The sequence below is a fragment of the Chiloscyllium plagiosum genome, unplaced genomic scaffold (genome assembly GCF_037043375.1).
Source record: "Chiloscyllium plagiosum isolate Xiang-an unplaced genomic scaffold, Cpla_swu_hap1 HiC_scaffold_14, whole genome shotgun sequence".
NCBI lineage: Eukaryota > Metazoa > Chordata > Chondrichthyes > Orectolobiformes > Hemiscylliidae > Chiloscyllium > Chiloscyllium plagiosum.
This window is the reverse complement of record NW_028270152.1, coordinates 76,304,108-76,321,558: the sequence shown is the minus strand read 5'-3', so window position 1 is coordinate 76,321,558 and position 17,451 is coordinate 76,304,108. Positions and strand designations below refer to the sequence as shown.

Below are 17,451 nucleotides of genomic sequence, written 5' to 3'. Positions count from 1 at the left end.
TACTGTATCTACTTATTTTGTCAAATTGTACTTTGGAGATTTGTAGCCTGTAAGCAAGTGAAATGAGTATTTAAAGCAGAGTAATAGCAGATAAGATAGTGTACCACTGCTGTAGAGAAAAGCTTGCCCACACTTCTAGTTACAGGTTGTGGAGTCAGGTCTCCCTCCAGAGACTTGAGCACATAATCTAGACTGCAACTCCACTAAGAACAGATTATCTCATTGCTTATCTTACTGATATCTACGAGAATTGAAAGCAAAGTGCTGGAGAAACTCAGCAGGTCAGGCAGCACATTTTTCTTCTTTCATGGGATAAAAGTGTCACTGACAGGGCCAACATTTATTGTCATCTTTAGTTGTTCTTGAAAAGGTGGTGGTGGTGAGCTGCTTTCTTGAACTACTGCAGTCCATGTGCTGTAGACCTTCACTGCTGTTAGAGAATTCCAGACTTCTGATGTGGTGACACTGAAAAAACAATAATATATATTTCCAAGTTGGAATAGTTAGTGTCTTGAAGAAGCACTTGCAGGCTGTGATATTCCTACACCTCAGGAATGAATTGAGAAGAAAAAGTACCTGTTGTCCTTTGTCCTTCCAGATGGTAGCTGTCATGGGTTTGGAAGGTGCTGTTTAAACAACCTCATTAAATTTCTGTAGTACATTTTATGGATGGCAAACACTGTTGCTACTGAGCGTCGGTGGTGGAGGGAGTGAAAGTTTGTAGGTGTGGTGCTGTTCAAATAGGCTGCTTTGTCTAGGACAGTGTCAACCTTCTTGATGTAATTGGAGCTGCACTCATCCAAGTAAAGGAGGACTATTCCATTATACTCCTGACTTGTGCCTTGTCGGTAGGGGACAGGCTTTAGGAGGCGAGTTACTTGCTGTAGGATTCCTAACCTCTGATCTCTATTCTTGAGCTGCTGTGCTTTTATGGTGGGTCCAGTTCAGTTTCTGGTCAATGGTAACCCCTAGGATGTTGATAATGGGATATTCAGTGATGATAATACCTTTGAATGTCGATGGTTAGATTTCCTCTTTTCAAAGACGATGATTGCCTGACATTTGTGTGGTGTGAATGCTATTTGCCAGTTGTCAGCCCAAGCCCGAGCATTGTTCAAATCTTGCTGCATTTTGACAGGGTCTACTGCAGTATCTGAGCAGTCTCAACTAGTGCTGAACATTGTGCAGTCATCAGCAAACAACCCCATTTCTGAATTTATGATGGAGGGAAGGTTCACCTATCACTTAGCAGCTGATGATGGTTAGACCTAGGATACCACCCTGAGGAATTCCTCCTCGAGTCTTGCTACAGACCCTTGATGCCACATTCAGTCAAATGCAGCCTTGATGTCAAGGATAGTCACTCCCATCTCACCTCTGGAATTTCGTTGTTTTGTCCATGTTTGCACCAAGGCTGTAATGAGGTCAGGTGCTGATTGGCTCTGGTGGAACCCAAAATGGGTGTCAGTGAGCAGGCTATTGCTGAACAGGTGCTGCTTCATAGCACTGTTGATGAAACTTTCCATCACTTTACAGATGATCAAGAGTAGACTGATAAATCAGTAATTGGCTGGATTCGATTTGTCCTGCTATTTCAGTACAGGACATACCTGGTCAATTTTTCAGATTGTTGAGTAGATACCATTGTGGTAGCTCCATTGAAACAGCTATGCTAGGGCTTAGCTTAAAGAAGGTTACATGTCTTCTGTACCATTGCCGAATATTGTCAGGGTAGACAAGCAGGAGGTTGGAAGAACACAGAAGCCAGGCAGCATCAGGAGGTGGAGAAGTCAAAGTTTTGGGTGTGACTCTTCTTCAGGACTGGGGGTGGGGGTAAGGGGAGCTGCAGATAAAGGGGGGGGTGGGAGAGGGTTTTGGGTGGGGAGAGGGGCAGAGTGGTGAGGTAGTGATAGGTGAACACTAGTGGATACAGCCTGGTTGGTCGATGGGAGGAATGAAGCTGGTTGGTAGCTTGAAGGAAGGGTCGGTCAGAGGAATGGAAGGGAGGAGCAGAGGCTGGAAAGGGAGTCAGGGGATAGGAAGAGAGGTTATTTGAAATGGAGAACTCAATGCTGAGTCCTCTGGGCTGTAGGCTGTCAATTTGCGTTCTGATTTGTTGTGGCAATGGAGGATGGTTAAGTCAGAAAGGGAATGGGAAGGGGAATTGAAATATCAGGGCCCAAAGACTTTGACTTAAGCCATTCCTGGTATCACACGGAGTGAATCAACTGGCTGAAGACTGGCATCGATGATGCTGTTACTTCTGGAAAAGCCGAGGTTGATCATCCACTTAGTACTTCTGGCTGAAGAATGTTGCAAATGTGTCAGCTTTATATGTTGCTCTAATGTGTTGGGCTCTTCCATCACTGAGGACGGGGGTACTTGTGGAGCCTTCTCCTCTAGAGAGCTGTTTAATTGCCTGCCACATTCATAATTGGATATGACAGGACTGGAGAGCTGAGATTTGATCCATTGGTTGTGTCATCACTTAGCTCTGTCTGTCACTTGCTGTTTATGTTCTTTGACAAATAGTCCTGTTACGTAGTTTCACTTGGTTGACACCCCTTTGTTAGTTGTGCCTTGCCATGTCATGGGGATATGCCGGGTCATGAGGTTTCAAATTATGCTGGAATACAAATCTGCTGTTGCCGATTGCCCATAGTGCCTCATGGATGCCTAGTCTTGAGTTCCTAGAGCTGTTCAAAGTCCTTCCCATTTAGCACAGTGACAGTACCACAAAACACAATGGAAGGCATCCTCAATATGAAGCCTTTGTCTTACAAACAACTCTGTAGTAGTCACTCTTAACGATAATTGTCACAGACAGATGCATCTGCGGTAGGCAGATTGGTGAAGATGAGGTCAAGTATGTTTTTCTCTCTTGTTGGTTCCCTCATCACCTGCAGTAGACCCAGTCCTTTAGAACCCCATCAGCTTTATCAGTAATGGTGCTGCTGAGCTATTCTTGGTGATTGACACTGAAGTCCCCCATCCAGAGCACACTGTATGCCCTGTCCATCCTCAGTACTGCCTCAAAATGGCGTTCAAAGTGGAGAATCATCAATTAAACATGTAATAAGGAAGACTATCATAATGTTGGCCTTTATTTTAGAATGAAGTATACAGTTAACAAGATCTTGCCAAGACTCTTCAAAGCACCAGGTTAAACCTTAGCTCAAATACTGTAAACAGCTTTGGACACCTTCTCAAATAAATTATATACTGGCAATATACGCAGCCTTCAGAAGGCTCATTGGGTCGATACCAGGTATGGAGGGACATCTTGTGAGGAGTAGATTGGGCTTGCACACTTTGGCATCTAAACAAATGAAAGGCAACCTAATTGAAACATCTAAGATTCTTAAGAGGCTTGACAGGTTAAATGTCTTGTTATGGAAGAGTCTAGGACCCGAGGGCATAATCTCAGAGTAAAGAGTTGCACACATAAGAAATTGCTCAGAACTTTGAGAATAGGAATTGGGATATTACGTTGAGGTTGTACGAGACATCGGTGAGGCCTCTTCTGGAGTTCTGGTCTCCTTATTATAGGAAGGATATTATTAAGCTGTAGAGGGTTCTGAAGAGACTTACCAGGATGTTGCTGGGAATGGAGGGTTTGAGTTATAATGAGAGACTGGATAGGCTGGGATTTCTTTCACCAGAAGGTAGGAGGTAACCTTATGGAGGTTTATAAAAAAACACGGGGTGTATGCAAATAAGGTCAAAGGCAGGTGACTTTTCCCTAGGGTTGGGGATTTCAAGACTAGGGAGCATTTTTCTTTTGTAAAGTGAGAGGAGAAAGATTTAAAACTGACGTGAGGGACAGTTTTTTTTACACAGAGAGTGGTTCATGTGTGGAATGAACTTTCAGAGGAAGCGATGGATGCGGGTACAGTTGCAGTGTTTAAAAGACATTTAGATAAGTACATGAATAAGAAATGTTAGGAGGGATATGGGTCAAGTGCAGGCAGGTGGAACTAGTTTAGTTTGAGATTATGGTCAACCTGGACTGGTTGGACTGAAGGATCTGTTTCCATGCTGTACAACTCGATGACTTTACGACAGGGATGAAGAGGAATCTCGTCTCTCAGAAAGTAGTGATTTACCAGTATTCTTTACTATAGAGGGCTGTAGAGACTGAGGTGTTAAAGGCTAAAATAGACATGTCTAATTGATAAGAGAATCAGGATTATGGGGAAAAAACAAGAAAGTGGAGCTAAGGATTGTCAGATCAACAATTATCCCATTTAATGGCAGAGCAGCCACCCTGGGCTGAATGGCCTACTTCTGCTCCAACATTTTATGGTTCTCTGGTCTTATTACTCATCAGTGGGAATATGGTAATCAATAGCTTGTTTCCTTGCTCATGTCTGGCCTGGTGCCATGAAAGTTCTTGGGGCCTGTAGTCAACATTTGCCTGGGCAAATCCTTCCTGACTGTATACCACTGTGCTACTACCTTTGCTCGGTTTCAACTGGTAACAGTACTCCCCCAGTCAGGGATAGTGAAGACATTCTTCATTTGTGGAGAAAGAAATGCAGTTCATATTTCAATTCCAATATGATTCTTCAGAACGAAACAGAAGTGGAAATGTGATGAGTATCATGTTGATATGCAGTACAGGACTGAGTTTAGTGGAACAAAAGGGCAGATCTGGGAAGGTTTAAATGGCAAAAGAGATTAAAAGTGTCTTAGAATCAAAGATAAAGGAAGTGAGAATGCCCGTTGTGAAGAAGCATTAGCCCAGAGAATGCATTAACAGCAGAAATAAAGGTCAGCTCTGCGTGAAAGCAATATCGCAACAGACAGTATTTTGTGCTAGTGCCAGTGGGGGCAATTTCAGAATGCAGGAGAGATTTGGTGGCCTGAGGATTTTGAACTCAACTCAACATTGTGTCCAAAATGTTGAATTGGGCAATTAGGTCCAGTTCTTGCAGCTTGCATTCGGCTTCAATACAACACTGAAGGAGGCGTCAGACAGAAATGTGAGCAAGACAATGAGAAAATAAGTTGAAAAGGCAAGTGACTGGACAATCAAGGTCATGCTTGCAGACTCAGTGGAGGTGTTCCACAAAAGTGTCACCCAGGCGTGGTTTGGCATCCCTAATGTAGAAGATACTTCAGTGTATGCTGTGTATATAATAAACTAGATTCAAAGAAAGGAAAGAAAAGTAAGTAAATTCCTGCCGCACGTGGATGGAGTGTTTTGGTCATAAACACATTTTTAAGGTGAGAGGAGAGACATTTCAAACAGACATCGGAGGCAATATGTTTGCACAGAGGGAGGTTCAGGTGTGGAATTAACCTTCAGACAAAGTGATGTATGCGAGTACAATTACAACGTTTAAAGACTTTTGGATGGATACATGATTAAGAAAGGTTGGGATGGATAGGAAGCAGGTGGGACTAGATTAGTTTGGGATTATGGTCAATATTAGAGTGATGCTGAAAAAGCACAACAGGTCAGGCAGCATCTGAGGAGCAGGAAAATCGACGTTTCAGGCAAAACCCCTTCATCAGGAATGAGCTCAAAACGTTGTAATTGCACTCGCATCCATCACTTCGTCAGAAATTTAATTCCACACCTGAACCACCCTCTGTGCAAAAAAAATTGCCTCATTCCTGATGAAGGGCTTTTGCCTGAAATGTCAATTTTCCTGCTACCTCATTCCTGATGAAGGGCTTTTGCCCGAAACATCGATTTTCCTACTCCTCGGATGCTGCCTGACCAGCTATGCTTTTCCAGCACCATTCTAATCTTGACTCTTATCTCCAGCATCTGCAGTCCTCACTTTCACCTAGTTTGAGATTATGTTCGGCACGGACTGGTTGGACCGAAGGATCTGTTTTCATGCTGTATGACTCTCTGACTATGACAGAAAAGTGCAAGTCTTATCCCTCCTATAATTGCATGGGAAGCTACCATGGGAGGGAGATGAGGTTTTGAGGATGGAGGAGTTCGAGAGGCTTGTGATGAGGCATATTAAGACCCTGCTGCCCCCTTCCCTCTCACTGAACACCCTGCAGTTCATTCATCAACCCAATGCTCAACAGCTGATGCCATTTCCACCACCCTCCACCTGGCTCTCACTCACCTGGAGAAGAAAGACACCTACGTCAGACTACTATTCATAGACTTCAGTTCTACATTTAACACTATTATTCCTCAGCACCTGACTGGAAAGCTGAGTCTGCTGGACTTAAATACCTCCTTTTGTAATTGGATCCTGGATTTCCTGACTGGGAGACCTCAGTCAGTCTGGATTGGGAAGATCATCTCCAACACCATCATACTGAGCACAGGGGCCTCCCAGGGCTCTATGCTCAGTCCACAGCTGTTCACCCTGCTGACACATGACTGTGCAGCGAAGCACAGGTCAAATCACAGTTCGCTGATGATACAAGTGTAGTGGGTCTCATCAGCAGGAACAAGTCAACATACACAGAGAGGAGGTGCAGCAGCTAACAGACTGGTGCAGAGCCAACAACCTGTCTCTGAATGTGTACAAGACGGAAGAGATGGTTGTTGACTTCAGGAGGGCACAAAGCGACCACTGTCCGCTGGACATCAACAGCTCCCCCATGGAGATCATGAAGAGCACCAAATTTCTTGGTGTACACCTGGCGGAGAATCTCATCTGGACCCTCAACACCAGCTCCATAGACAAGAAAGTCCAGCAACGTCTCTACTTTCTGTTCAGGCTGAGGAAAGCCCACCTCCCAATCCCCATCCTCACCACATTCTACAGAGGGGTCATACAGTACCCTGAGCTGCTGCATCACTGCCTGGTTCAGGAATTGCACCATTTTGGATCGTAAGACCCTACAATGGATAGTGAGGACAGCTGAGAAGATCATCAGGGTTTCTCTTCCCTCCATTACAGACATTTACACCACACGCTGCATCCGAAAGGCTAAGAGCATTGTGGAAGACACCACACACCCCTCACTCAAACTCTTCTCCCTCCTGCCGTCTGGCAGAAGATACCGGAGCATTCAGTCTCTCGTGGCCAGACTGTGCACCAGTTTCTTCCTCAGGCTATCAGGCTCCTTAACACAGTATGATCGGACCCATTCCCATCTGAAATTCTTTGCATGACTTAGAATTGCTGCTAGAAAAATACCTATTATTTATCATTCTTCTATTACACTGTAACTTACGTGTTTTGCACTTCTAATGCACTTTATCCCGTGTAGAATTGTGTAGTTGTGCTGTCCATGTAGCACCCTTGGTCTTGGAGGAAAATTGTCTCGTTTTTACTGGATTAGTTGACAAATAAAAGCTACTCTCTCTAACAACACGTTGTGAAGGGAATAACCACATTGTGTGTTTTGTGGTGGCACTGTGCTGGAATTGATGAATGATGATATCTTGTATCTGAGATTGGTGGAATAGAAAAAAGGGCCTAATCAAGTACATCCTCGGACATTTTCTGAGGCTTGGGAAGAATTTGCAGAGGACCTTGCAGACATTTTTGCTTCATTGGAGAATTTCCGAAAGACTGTAGGATGGCTAATGTTGTTCCATTGTTTAAGAAAGGTAGCAAAGACAAACCAGCGAACTGCAGGCCAGTGAGCCTGACATCACTGGTAGGCTAGTTGTTGGAGAGGATACTGAAGGACAGGATCAACCAACGTTTGAATAGTCAAGATTAGAGTGGTGCAGGAAAAGCACAGCATCCGAGGAGCAGGAAAATCGATGTTTCGGGCAGGAGCCCCTCATCAGGAATGAGGTTGGGAGCTTCCGGGGTGGAGAGATAATGAATAGTCAAGGTCTGATTAGGGATAGTCAGCATGGATTTGCGGGTGGGAAGTAATGTCTGACAAATCTTTTAGAGTTTTTCAAAGAGGTAGATGAGGGTAGGACTGTGTATGTTGTCTGTATGGACTTTAGTATGGCCTTTGACAAGGTCCCGTATGGCAGGCTAGTCATGAAGGTTAGATCACTTGGGATCCAGGGAGAGCTAGCTAATTAGATTCAAAATTGGCTCGATAATGGGAAGCAGAGGGTGATGGTTGAAGGTTGTTTTTTGGACTGCAGGCCTGTGACTAGTGGTATGAAACAGGGGTCGTTGCTGGGACCTTTGTTATTTGTTATTTACATAAATGATCTTGATGTGAATGTACAGGGTGTGATTAGTAAGTTTGCGGATAGTGAGGAAGGTTATCAAAAATTAGAGAGAGAGATCTTGATCAGATGGGAAAGTGGGCTGAGGATTGACAAATGCAATTCAATACAGATAAGTGTAATGTGTTACACTTTGGAAAGTCAAACCAAGGTAGGATTTATACAATAAATGGTAAGGTCATGAAGAGTGTTATGGAACAGAGTCAGAGAGACGTACAGCATGGAAACAGACCTTTCGGTCCAACTTGTCCATGCCGACCAGATATCCCAACCCAATCTAGTCCCACCTGCCAGCACCCGGCCCATATCCCTCCAAACCCTTCCTATTCATATACCCATCCAAATGCCTTTTAAATGTTGCAATTGTACTAGCCTCCACCATTTCCTCTGGCAGCTCATTCCATACACGTACCACCCTCTGCGTGAAAAAGTTGCCCCTTGGGTCCCTTTTATATCTTTCCCCTCTCACCCTAAACCTATGTCCTCTACTTCTGGACTCCCCCACCCCAGGGAAAACACTTTGTTTCTTTATCCTATCCATGCCCCTCATGATTTTATAAACCTCCATAAGGTCACCCCTCAGCCTCTTGATGCTCCAGGGAAAACAGCCCAGGCCTATTGTACCTCTCCCTATAGCTCAAATCCTCCAACCCTGGCAACATCCTTGTAAATCTTTTCTGAACCCTTTTAAGTTTCACAACATCTTTTCGATAAGAAGGAGACCAGAATTGCACACAATATTCCAATAGTGGACTAACCAATGTCCGGTACAGACGCAGCATGACCTCCCAATTCCTGTACTCAATACTCTGACCAATAAAGGAAAGCATACCAAGTGTCATTTCACTATCCTATCTACCTGCGACTCCACTTTCAAGGAGCTATGAACCTGTACTCCAAGGTCTCTTTGTTCAGCAACACTCCCTAGGACCTTACCATTAAGTGTGTAAGTGTGTAAGTCCTGCTAAGATTTGCTTTCCAAAAATGAAGCATCTCACGTTTTCGAAATTAAACTCCATCTGATACTTCTCAGCCCATTGGCATATCTGATCAAAATCCCATTGTAATCTGAGGTAATCTTCTTCGCTGTCCACTACACCTCCAATTTTGGTGTCATCTGCAAACTTACTAACTATACCTCTTATGCTCGCATCCAAATCATTTATATAAATGATGAAAAGTAGTGGACTCAGCACCGATCCTTGTGGCACTCCACTGGTCACAGGCCTCCAGTCTGAAAAACAACCCTCCACCACCACCCTCTGTCTTCTACCTTCGAGCTAGGTCGGTATCCAAATGGCCTGTATCTCCCTGTATTTCAACTCCTAACCAGTTTCCCATGGGGAATCTTGTCGAATGCCTTACTGAATGCCATATAGATCACACATACTGCTCTTCCCTCATCAATCTTCTTTGTTACTTCTTCAAAAAACCTAATCAAGTTCATGAGACATGATTTCCCATGGACAAAGTCATGTTGACGATCCCTAATCAGCCCTCGCCTATCCAAATACATTGTATATCCTGTCCTCCAGGATTCCCTCGAGTACATAGATTGTTGAAAGTGGTGAACAGGTAGACAGGGTGGTGAAGAAGGCATTTGGAATGCTGGCTTTAATCAGTCTAGGCATTGAGTATAAGAGTTGGGTTATTACGTTACAGTTGTATGGATCATTGGTGAGGCCACGCTTGGAGTATTGTGTACAGTTTTGGTCACCCTGTTATAGGAAAGACACAGTTATGATCCTGCTCCACAGCTACCTGATGAAGGAGCAGCGGTCTGAAAGCTAGTGCTTTCAAATATACTGTTGGATTATCACCTGGTCTTGTGTGATTTTTAACATAGTTAAACTGGAAAGAATACAAAGAAGATTTGCAAGGATGTTGCCAGGACAAGTAGGCATGAATTATAGGGAGAGGTTGGCCAGGATAGGACTTTATTCCTTGGAATGTAGGGAAATGAGTGAGAACTTATTGAGGTGTATAAAATCATAAGGGGCATAGAAAGGATGAATGCATATAGTCTTTTTCCCAGGGATGGGGATTAAAAACTAGAGGACATAGGTTTAAGGTGAGAGGGGAAAGATTTAGGAAGGACCTGAGGGGCAACTGCTTCATGCAGATAGTGATGCATATATGGGATGGGCTGCAAGATAAAGTGGTTAGAACACAGAACATTACAGCGCAGTACAAGCCATTCGACCCTCAATGTTATGCCGACCTGTGAAACCAATCTGATGCCCATCTAACCAACACTATTCCAAATTTCATCCAAATGTCTATCCAATGACCTTTTAAATGCCTGTAAAGTTGGTGAGTCTACTACTGTTACAGGCACTGCATTCCACGTCTCTACTACTCGCTGAGTAAAGAAACTACCTCTGACATCTGTCCTATATCTATCACCCCTCAATTTAAAGCTATGTTCCCTCCTACTAGCCATCACCATACGAGGAAAAAGGCTCTCAATATCCACCCTGATTATCTTATATATCTTAATTAAGTCATCTCTCGACCTTCTTCTCTCTCATGAAAACAGCCTTAAGTCCCTCAGCCTTTCTTCATAACACCTTCCCTCCATACCAGGCAACATCCTAGTAAATCTCTTCTGAACCCTTTCCGAAGCTTCCGCATCCTTCCTATAATGCACTGACCAGAACTGTACACAATACTTCAACTGCAGCTGCACCAGAGTTTTGTACAGCTGCAGCATGACCTCATGGTTCCGAAACTCAATCCCTCTACTAATAAAAGCTAACACACCGTACGTCTTCATAACGTCCCTATCAACCTGGGTGGCAACTTTCAGGGATCTATGTACATGGACACTGGGATCTCTTTGCTTATCTAGACTACCAATAATCTTACCATTAGCCCAGTACTCTGCATTCCTGTTGCTCCTTCCAAAGTGAATCACCTCACACTTTTCTGTATTAAACTCCATTTGCTACCTCTCAGCCCAGCTCTGCAGCTTATCTATGACCCTCTATAACCTACAACATCCTTCGACACTATCCACAACTCTACCGACCTTAGTGTCATCTGCAAAGTTACTAACCCATCCTTCTACGCCCTCATCCAGGTCATTTATAAAAACGACAAACAGCAGTGAACCCAAAATAGATCCTTGTGGGACGCCATTAGTAACTAAATCCCTGGGAAAAACATTTTCCATCAACCACCACCCTCTGTCTTCTTTCAGCTAGCCAATTTCTGATCCAAGCTGCTAAATCACCCTCAATCCCATGTCTCCGCATTTTGTGCAATAGCCTACCATGGGGAACCTTATCAGCCTTACTGAAATCCATATACACCACATCAACCTCCATGCCCTCATCCACCTGTTTGGTCACTTTCTCAAAGAACTCAATAAGGTTTGTGAGGCATGACCTACCCTACAGAAAACCGTGTTGACTATCCCTAATCAACTTATTCCTCTCTAGATGACTATAAGCCTTATCTCTTATAACCTTTTCCAACACCTTACTCAGAACCGAAGTAAGGCTCACTGGTCTATAATTATCAGGGTTGTCTCTACTCCCCTTCTTGAACAAGAGAACAACATTTGATATCCTCCAGTCTTCTGGTACTATTCCTATAGACAATGGTGACATAGACATCAAAGCCAAAGGCTCTGCAATCTCCTCCCTGGCTTCGCAGGGAATCCTAGGATAAATCCCATCTGGCCCAGGGGGCTTAGCTATTTTCAAACTCTCCAGAATTGCTAACACCTCCTCCTTGTGAACCTCAATCGCATCTAGTCTAGTAGCCTGTATCTCAGTATTCTCCTCAACAACATTGTCTTTTTCCTGTGTGAATACTGACAAAAAAATAATCATTTAGCGCTTCCCCTATTTCCTCTGACTCCATGCACAACTTCCCACTACTATCCTTGATTGGACCTAATCTTCCTCTCCTGCGCTTTTCCAGCAACACATTTTCAGCCCTAATCTTCCTCTCATCATTCTTTTATTCATGATATACGTATAAAAAGTCTTAGGTTTTTCCTTGATCCTATCTGCCAATGACTTCTCATGTCCCCTCCTGGCTCTTCATAGCTCTCTCATTAGGTCTTTCCTGGCTAACTTGTAACTCCCAAGCACCCTGACTGGGCCTTCACAAATCATCCTAACATAAGCCTTATTCTTCCTCTTGACAAGAGATTCAACTTCTTTCGTAAACCATAGCTTCCTCACTCAACCACCTCCTCCCTGCCTGACAGTTACATACTTATCAAGGACCTGCAGTAATTGTTCCTTGAATAAGCTCCACATTTCAGCTGTGCCCATCCCCTGCAGATTTGTTCCCCATCCTATGCATTCTAAATCTTGCCTAATCGCATCATAATTGCCTTTCCCTCAGCTATAACCAGATACATACCTATCCTTTTCCATCGCTAAAGTAAACATAACCAAATTAGATTAGATTCCCTACAGCAAATCCATGCTGACCCTCCAAAGAGTAACCCACCCAGACCCATTTCCCTCTGACTAATGCATCTAACACTAATGCATCTAAATTATGGGCAATTTAGCACGGCCAATTCACCTGACCAGTCTTTGGACTATGGGAAGAAACTGGAGCGCCCAGAGGAAACCCATGCAGACACGAGGAGAATGTTCCTTGGATGCTGCCCGACCTGCTGCGCTTTTCCAGCAACAAGTTTTCAGCTCTGATCTCCAGCATCTGCAGTCCTCACTTTCTCCCATAACAACTACTCTGTTACTCTCACTTCTATTGCGAATTATCTTTGCTATCCTACCCTCTAAATCTCTGGAACTATTCGGAGGCCTATAGAAAACTTCCAACATGGTGACCCCTCTTTTCCTGTTTCTAACCTCAGCCCATATTACCTCAATAGACGAGTCCTCAAACGTCCTTTCTGCAACCATAATACAGTCCTTTACTAACAATGCCACACCACCCTCTCTTTTCCCATCTTCTCTGTTTTTACTGAAACATGTAAATCCCAGTACCTATACAACCATTCCTGTCCCTGCTCTCTCCACGTCTCCGAAATGGCCACAACATTGAAATCCCAGATACCAATCCATGCTGCAAGTTCATCCACCTTATTCTGAATGCTCCTGACATTGAAATAGACACACTTCAAACCAACTTCTTGCTTGCCAGTGCTCTCTTGCGACCTTGACACCTTATTTCTGACCTCACTACTCTCAACCTCCCGTGTACTTGAACTACAGTTTAGGTTCACATCCCCCTGCTGAATTAGTTTAAACTCATCCGAAGAGCATTAGCAAATTTCCCCCCCAGGTTATTGGTACCATCTGGTGGTACAATAGGCAAATACAATAGCAACATTTAAAACAACATTTAGATAGGTACATGGAGGGAAGGGTTTAGAGGGATATAGACCAAATGTGGGCAATTAGAACTAGCTGAGTGGACACGATGGTCAGCATGGAGCAGTTTCGAACATGTTTCCATGCTGTATTACTCTATGACTTTGTGACTGGTGGAACCATATTGTTGTTCTAGGATGAAGGAGAATGGGAGAGACAGAAGTGTGTCAATGGGTTGGAAATTGCTGGGAGCTTTATCAACCACATCGGTGGGAAGGGTCAGATTCTTGATTGAGGAAAAAAGAAGTCATATTGAAACTGCCTTTGTGATAAGTTGGCATCATTGGTACAGATGCGACAGAGACAGAGAAACGGGGAGATTGGAATGGAGTTCTTGTAGGAGCAGAATGTGAAGAAATGTAGCTTTAGGAGTCTGTGGATTTGTGATGGATATTACTGGACAATCTATTCTGGAAATGTGACAAGGTACTTAAGGGAGGGAAAGGAAGACTCAGAGATTCACCAAGTAAATGTGAGAGTAGAGTGGAAATTGGAAAGAAGTATTTTTTTCCAGTTCTGGATGAGCAAGAAGTGGCATTGATTCAGTCATTAAGAATGAATTATTTGAAGGGTGGGGTGGGTTGGAAGGAATATTCCATATATCCTACAAGACGACAGATAGAGCTGAGACCCATGCAGCTATCCATACCTTTTATTTGGAGGAAGTGAAGCAAGATACAGGAGAAGTTGTTCAGTGTTAGAATGAGCTCTGCCAGGCAGAGGAAACTGGTGGTGGATGGGATCTGTCTGAATCTCTAGTCTTGGAAGAAGAAGAGGCCCTCAGATAGTTTTGATAGAGGTATTTGCCATCTTAGGCTCTCTGCTGCACTCACCCGCTCGAATTCTCTCATTCAACAAATTCACATTTAATCTCAGAATATGAATAAGATCTCCATCACTATTTCATTTCACACCCCTTTCAAAATCCTGAATAAAATAAAAAATTAGTGCTGTGAGATTGATCACCTGACTGCAGTCCTGTGTCTACCTTCAGTGCAACCACATACTACTTAAACCCACTAGTAAGGTGGAGCTATGATGCCTTATTTGTTGTTAAGTAAACACTGGCTGAAATCAATTAGAATTTGAAAGTACTTTGGGCAAGGAATTTGTGGCTCTGAAATGTGTTTCAAGCTCCAAAAAAGTATCTAGTTTTCTCTCACTTTCTTGAAAGGAGCAGATGTTTTGCATTTATGATGAATTGTTAAATGACAGACAATCTGGAAGGCTTGATCATGTAACATTCTGTCTGCGTGAAATCCAACCACATGATGCCTGACTCCAAGGCATGAGAACACATGACCTCCATAAATCTTACACTGTATAACTTCATGGCTGCAGCTGTTGTGAGAGAAGTTCCCAGAACCAGAAAGGCCTCCCTTGTGCAGGGGGTGAGGGGAAACTGAGGGAGTGGGATATACAAAACTCAGATATAGAAGAGGAGAACCAGATGGCGGGGGGGGTTTGATGGAGGGGAGGAAGAAGAAGTTTGCTTCTTTTTAGTGACACCTTCAAATGCTGAGAGACTCAAAGTGCTGACTCTTTACACCTTCCCCACCGGATATCACCGATCACAGTGGAGTTGGACCTCACTGAGGTTAAAGCATTTCAATGATGTCAGTGAGCACAGGGAAAGATGAGCAGGGGAGTGGTGCTTGGGGATGACACACTGGGAAATTCTAAAAAGATTCTGCTGGGTTCAAAACTCTACATGTGTTCAATACAACATTTGTATCCATAACATCAAAGCAGAGTTAAAGATTGACATAAGATCACTTCTCCAAATGATTACACAACCTCCATCTATCTGAACTCCAGAAGGTCTTTCTAGAATAATATCATGGCTTGTAACTGTCTTACATCGGGCAAAACTTGACACAGGCTGGACAAGCTGATGGGACTTTGTGATCCAGGGAGATGACAGGACATTTCAGTCACCATTACATCCACCAATTGCAAACCAGCCACACAATCTCTTACAGAATAAACAGATCGTAAAGATATTCTATCCAAGTTTGGTAAGGCATGTATTTTGTGTTAGATTCAGTACTTACCGATGCAACATTCACATAGTCATCATCGGACAGTGTGTCCAGCATCTCAATGACAGATGTCTTCATTAGCTTCAGCGTAAGGCCACTGACACTACCGCTCCTAACAACAGACAAAACACAGGGCAGTGACCTCTCGGAATAGACACTTACACGCATACACATTCATGTGCATACGAGATAGGCACCACACAGAGACAGAGATGCATCTATAGACACACCCACCCACACATATATATCAGTATGCGCACACATCCACACAGACACATAAACAGTTATGCATACAAATATGCAGATATATACACAGTCACATAAAAAAGTTACACACAGATGCAGACATTTGCTGTATGCTACACACACACTTTTTTCCAGATCTATGCATTGTCTAGATTACACTGAAATATAGATCTGTACGCAAACTTGACGGACTCAGTCTACTAATAGATCCAGAGAATTCTCAAATCACTTATTCAATTACCTTTATTTCTTATTATCTAAAATATTTTTACAATGAAACAATTATCATCATAACCAGAATATCTCAACTAATTCAAACAAGCACACTATAACATGTAAATACTTTGGAGGAGTTTTAACAGTCTCCAATAAGGTGGACTGGATGAGGTGTGATGTTAAAATGTGCAAGAATCGAAACCACAAAGCCATCATGCAACTTTTAACCAAGGCAAGACAGGGCTTGGGCAGCCAATCTGACTGCAGGAAGCCAACCTGGTAATTGAAACATTATAATCAAACTACCTCATTTCCCTTCCCACCCCTATCCGCTTTTCGTAAAGACCGTTCCCTCCGCAACTATCTCGTCAGGTCCACACTCCCCCAACAAACCACCCTCCCCTCCTGCCACCTTTCCCTGCTACCACAGGAACTGCAAAACCTGCACCCACACCTCCCCCTCACCTCCGTCCAAGGCCCCAAAGGAGCCTTCCACATCTGTCAAAGTTCCACCTGCACTTCCACATGTCATATACTGTAACCGTTGCTCCTGATGCGGTCTCCTCTATATTGAGGAGGCAGGACACCGACTCGCAGAGCACTTCAGAGAACATCTCCAGGACACCTGCGCTAACTAACCCCACCACCCCGTGGCCAATCACTTCAACTCCCCCTCCCACTCTGCCAAGGACATGCAGGGCCTGTGCCTCCTCCATTGCCACTCCCTTACCACTCGACGCCTGCAGGAAGAATGCCTCATCTTCCGCCTTGGGACCCTCCAACCTCATGGCATCAAGGTGGATTTCACCAGTTTCCTCATTTCCCCTCCCCCAACTTATCCCAGTTCCAACCTTCCAGCTCAGGAACCCCCTCATGGCCTGTCCCACCTGTCCATCTTCCTTCCCACCTATCCATTCCATTCTCCCTTCCGGTCTATCACCTTTACCCGCACCTCCAACCACCTACTGCACTCTCAGTTACTTTCCCTCCAGCCCCAGCCCCAGCCCCAGCCCCCCCCCCCTTCCAATTTATCTCTACACCCCCGAGGCTCCCAGCCTCATTCCTGATGAAGAGCTTTTACCCAAAACATTGATTTTCCTGCTCCTTGGATGCTGCTTAATCTAAGATCAACTTAACCTACACACCCTTCGATTTACTTCCATCCATGTGCTTATCCAGCAGTCACTTAAGTGTCCCTAATATCTCTGAGTCTACTACCAACGCTGGCAGTGCATTCTACACACTCATCACTCTCCGCATAAAGAACCTACCTCTGACACATATACCTTCCTGCAATCACTTTAAAATTATGACCCCTCGTGATAGCCATTTCTGCCCTGGGGAATGTTCTCTGGCTATCTACTCTATCTATGCCTCTCATTACCTTGAACACCTCTATCAAATCACCTCTATTCCCTCTTCTCTCCAGTTTGAAAAACCTTAGCTCACTCAACCT

At 44.0% G+C, this 17,451-nt stretch overlaps 1 protein-coding gene across 4 annotated transcripts in view; it reads right to left on the bottom strand.

Annotated features, from left to right (window-relative positions):
* Nucleotides 1-17,451, bottom strand: part of cacna2d2a (calcium voltage-gated channel auxiliary subunit alpha2delta 2a) — an 824,866-nt gene that overhangs the window by 174,170 nt on the left and 633,245 nt on the right. For all 4 annotated transcript variants that reach the window (XM_043708451.2, XM_043708452.2, XM_043708454.2 and 1 more), the window contains one exon: nt 15,546-15,645. In XM_043708451.2, coding sequence (XP_043564386.1) covers nt 15,546-15,645 — 100 coding nt within the window. The remainder of the gene's footprint in view (nt 1-15,545; nt 15,646-17,451) is intronic.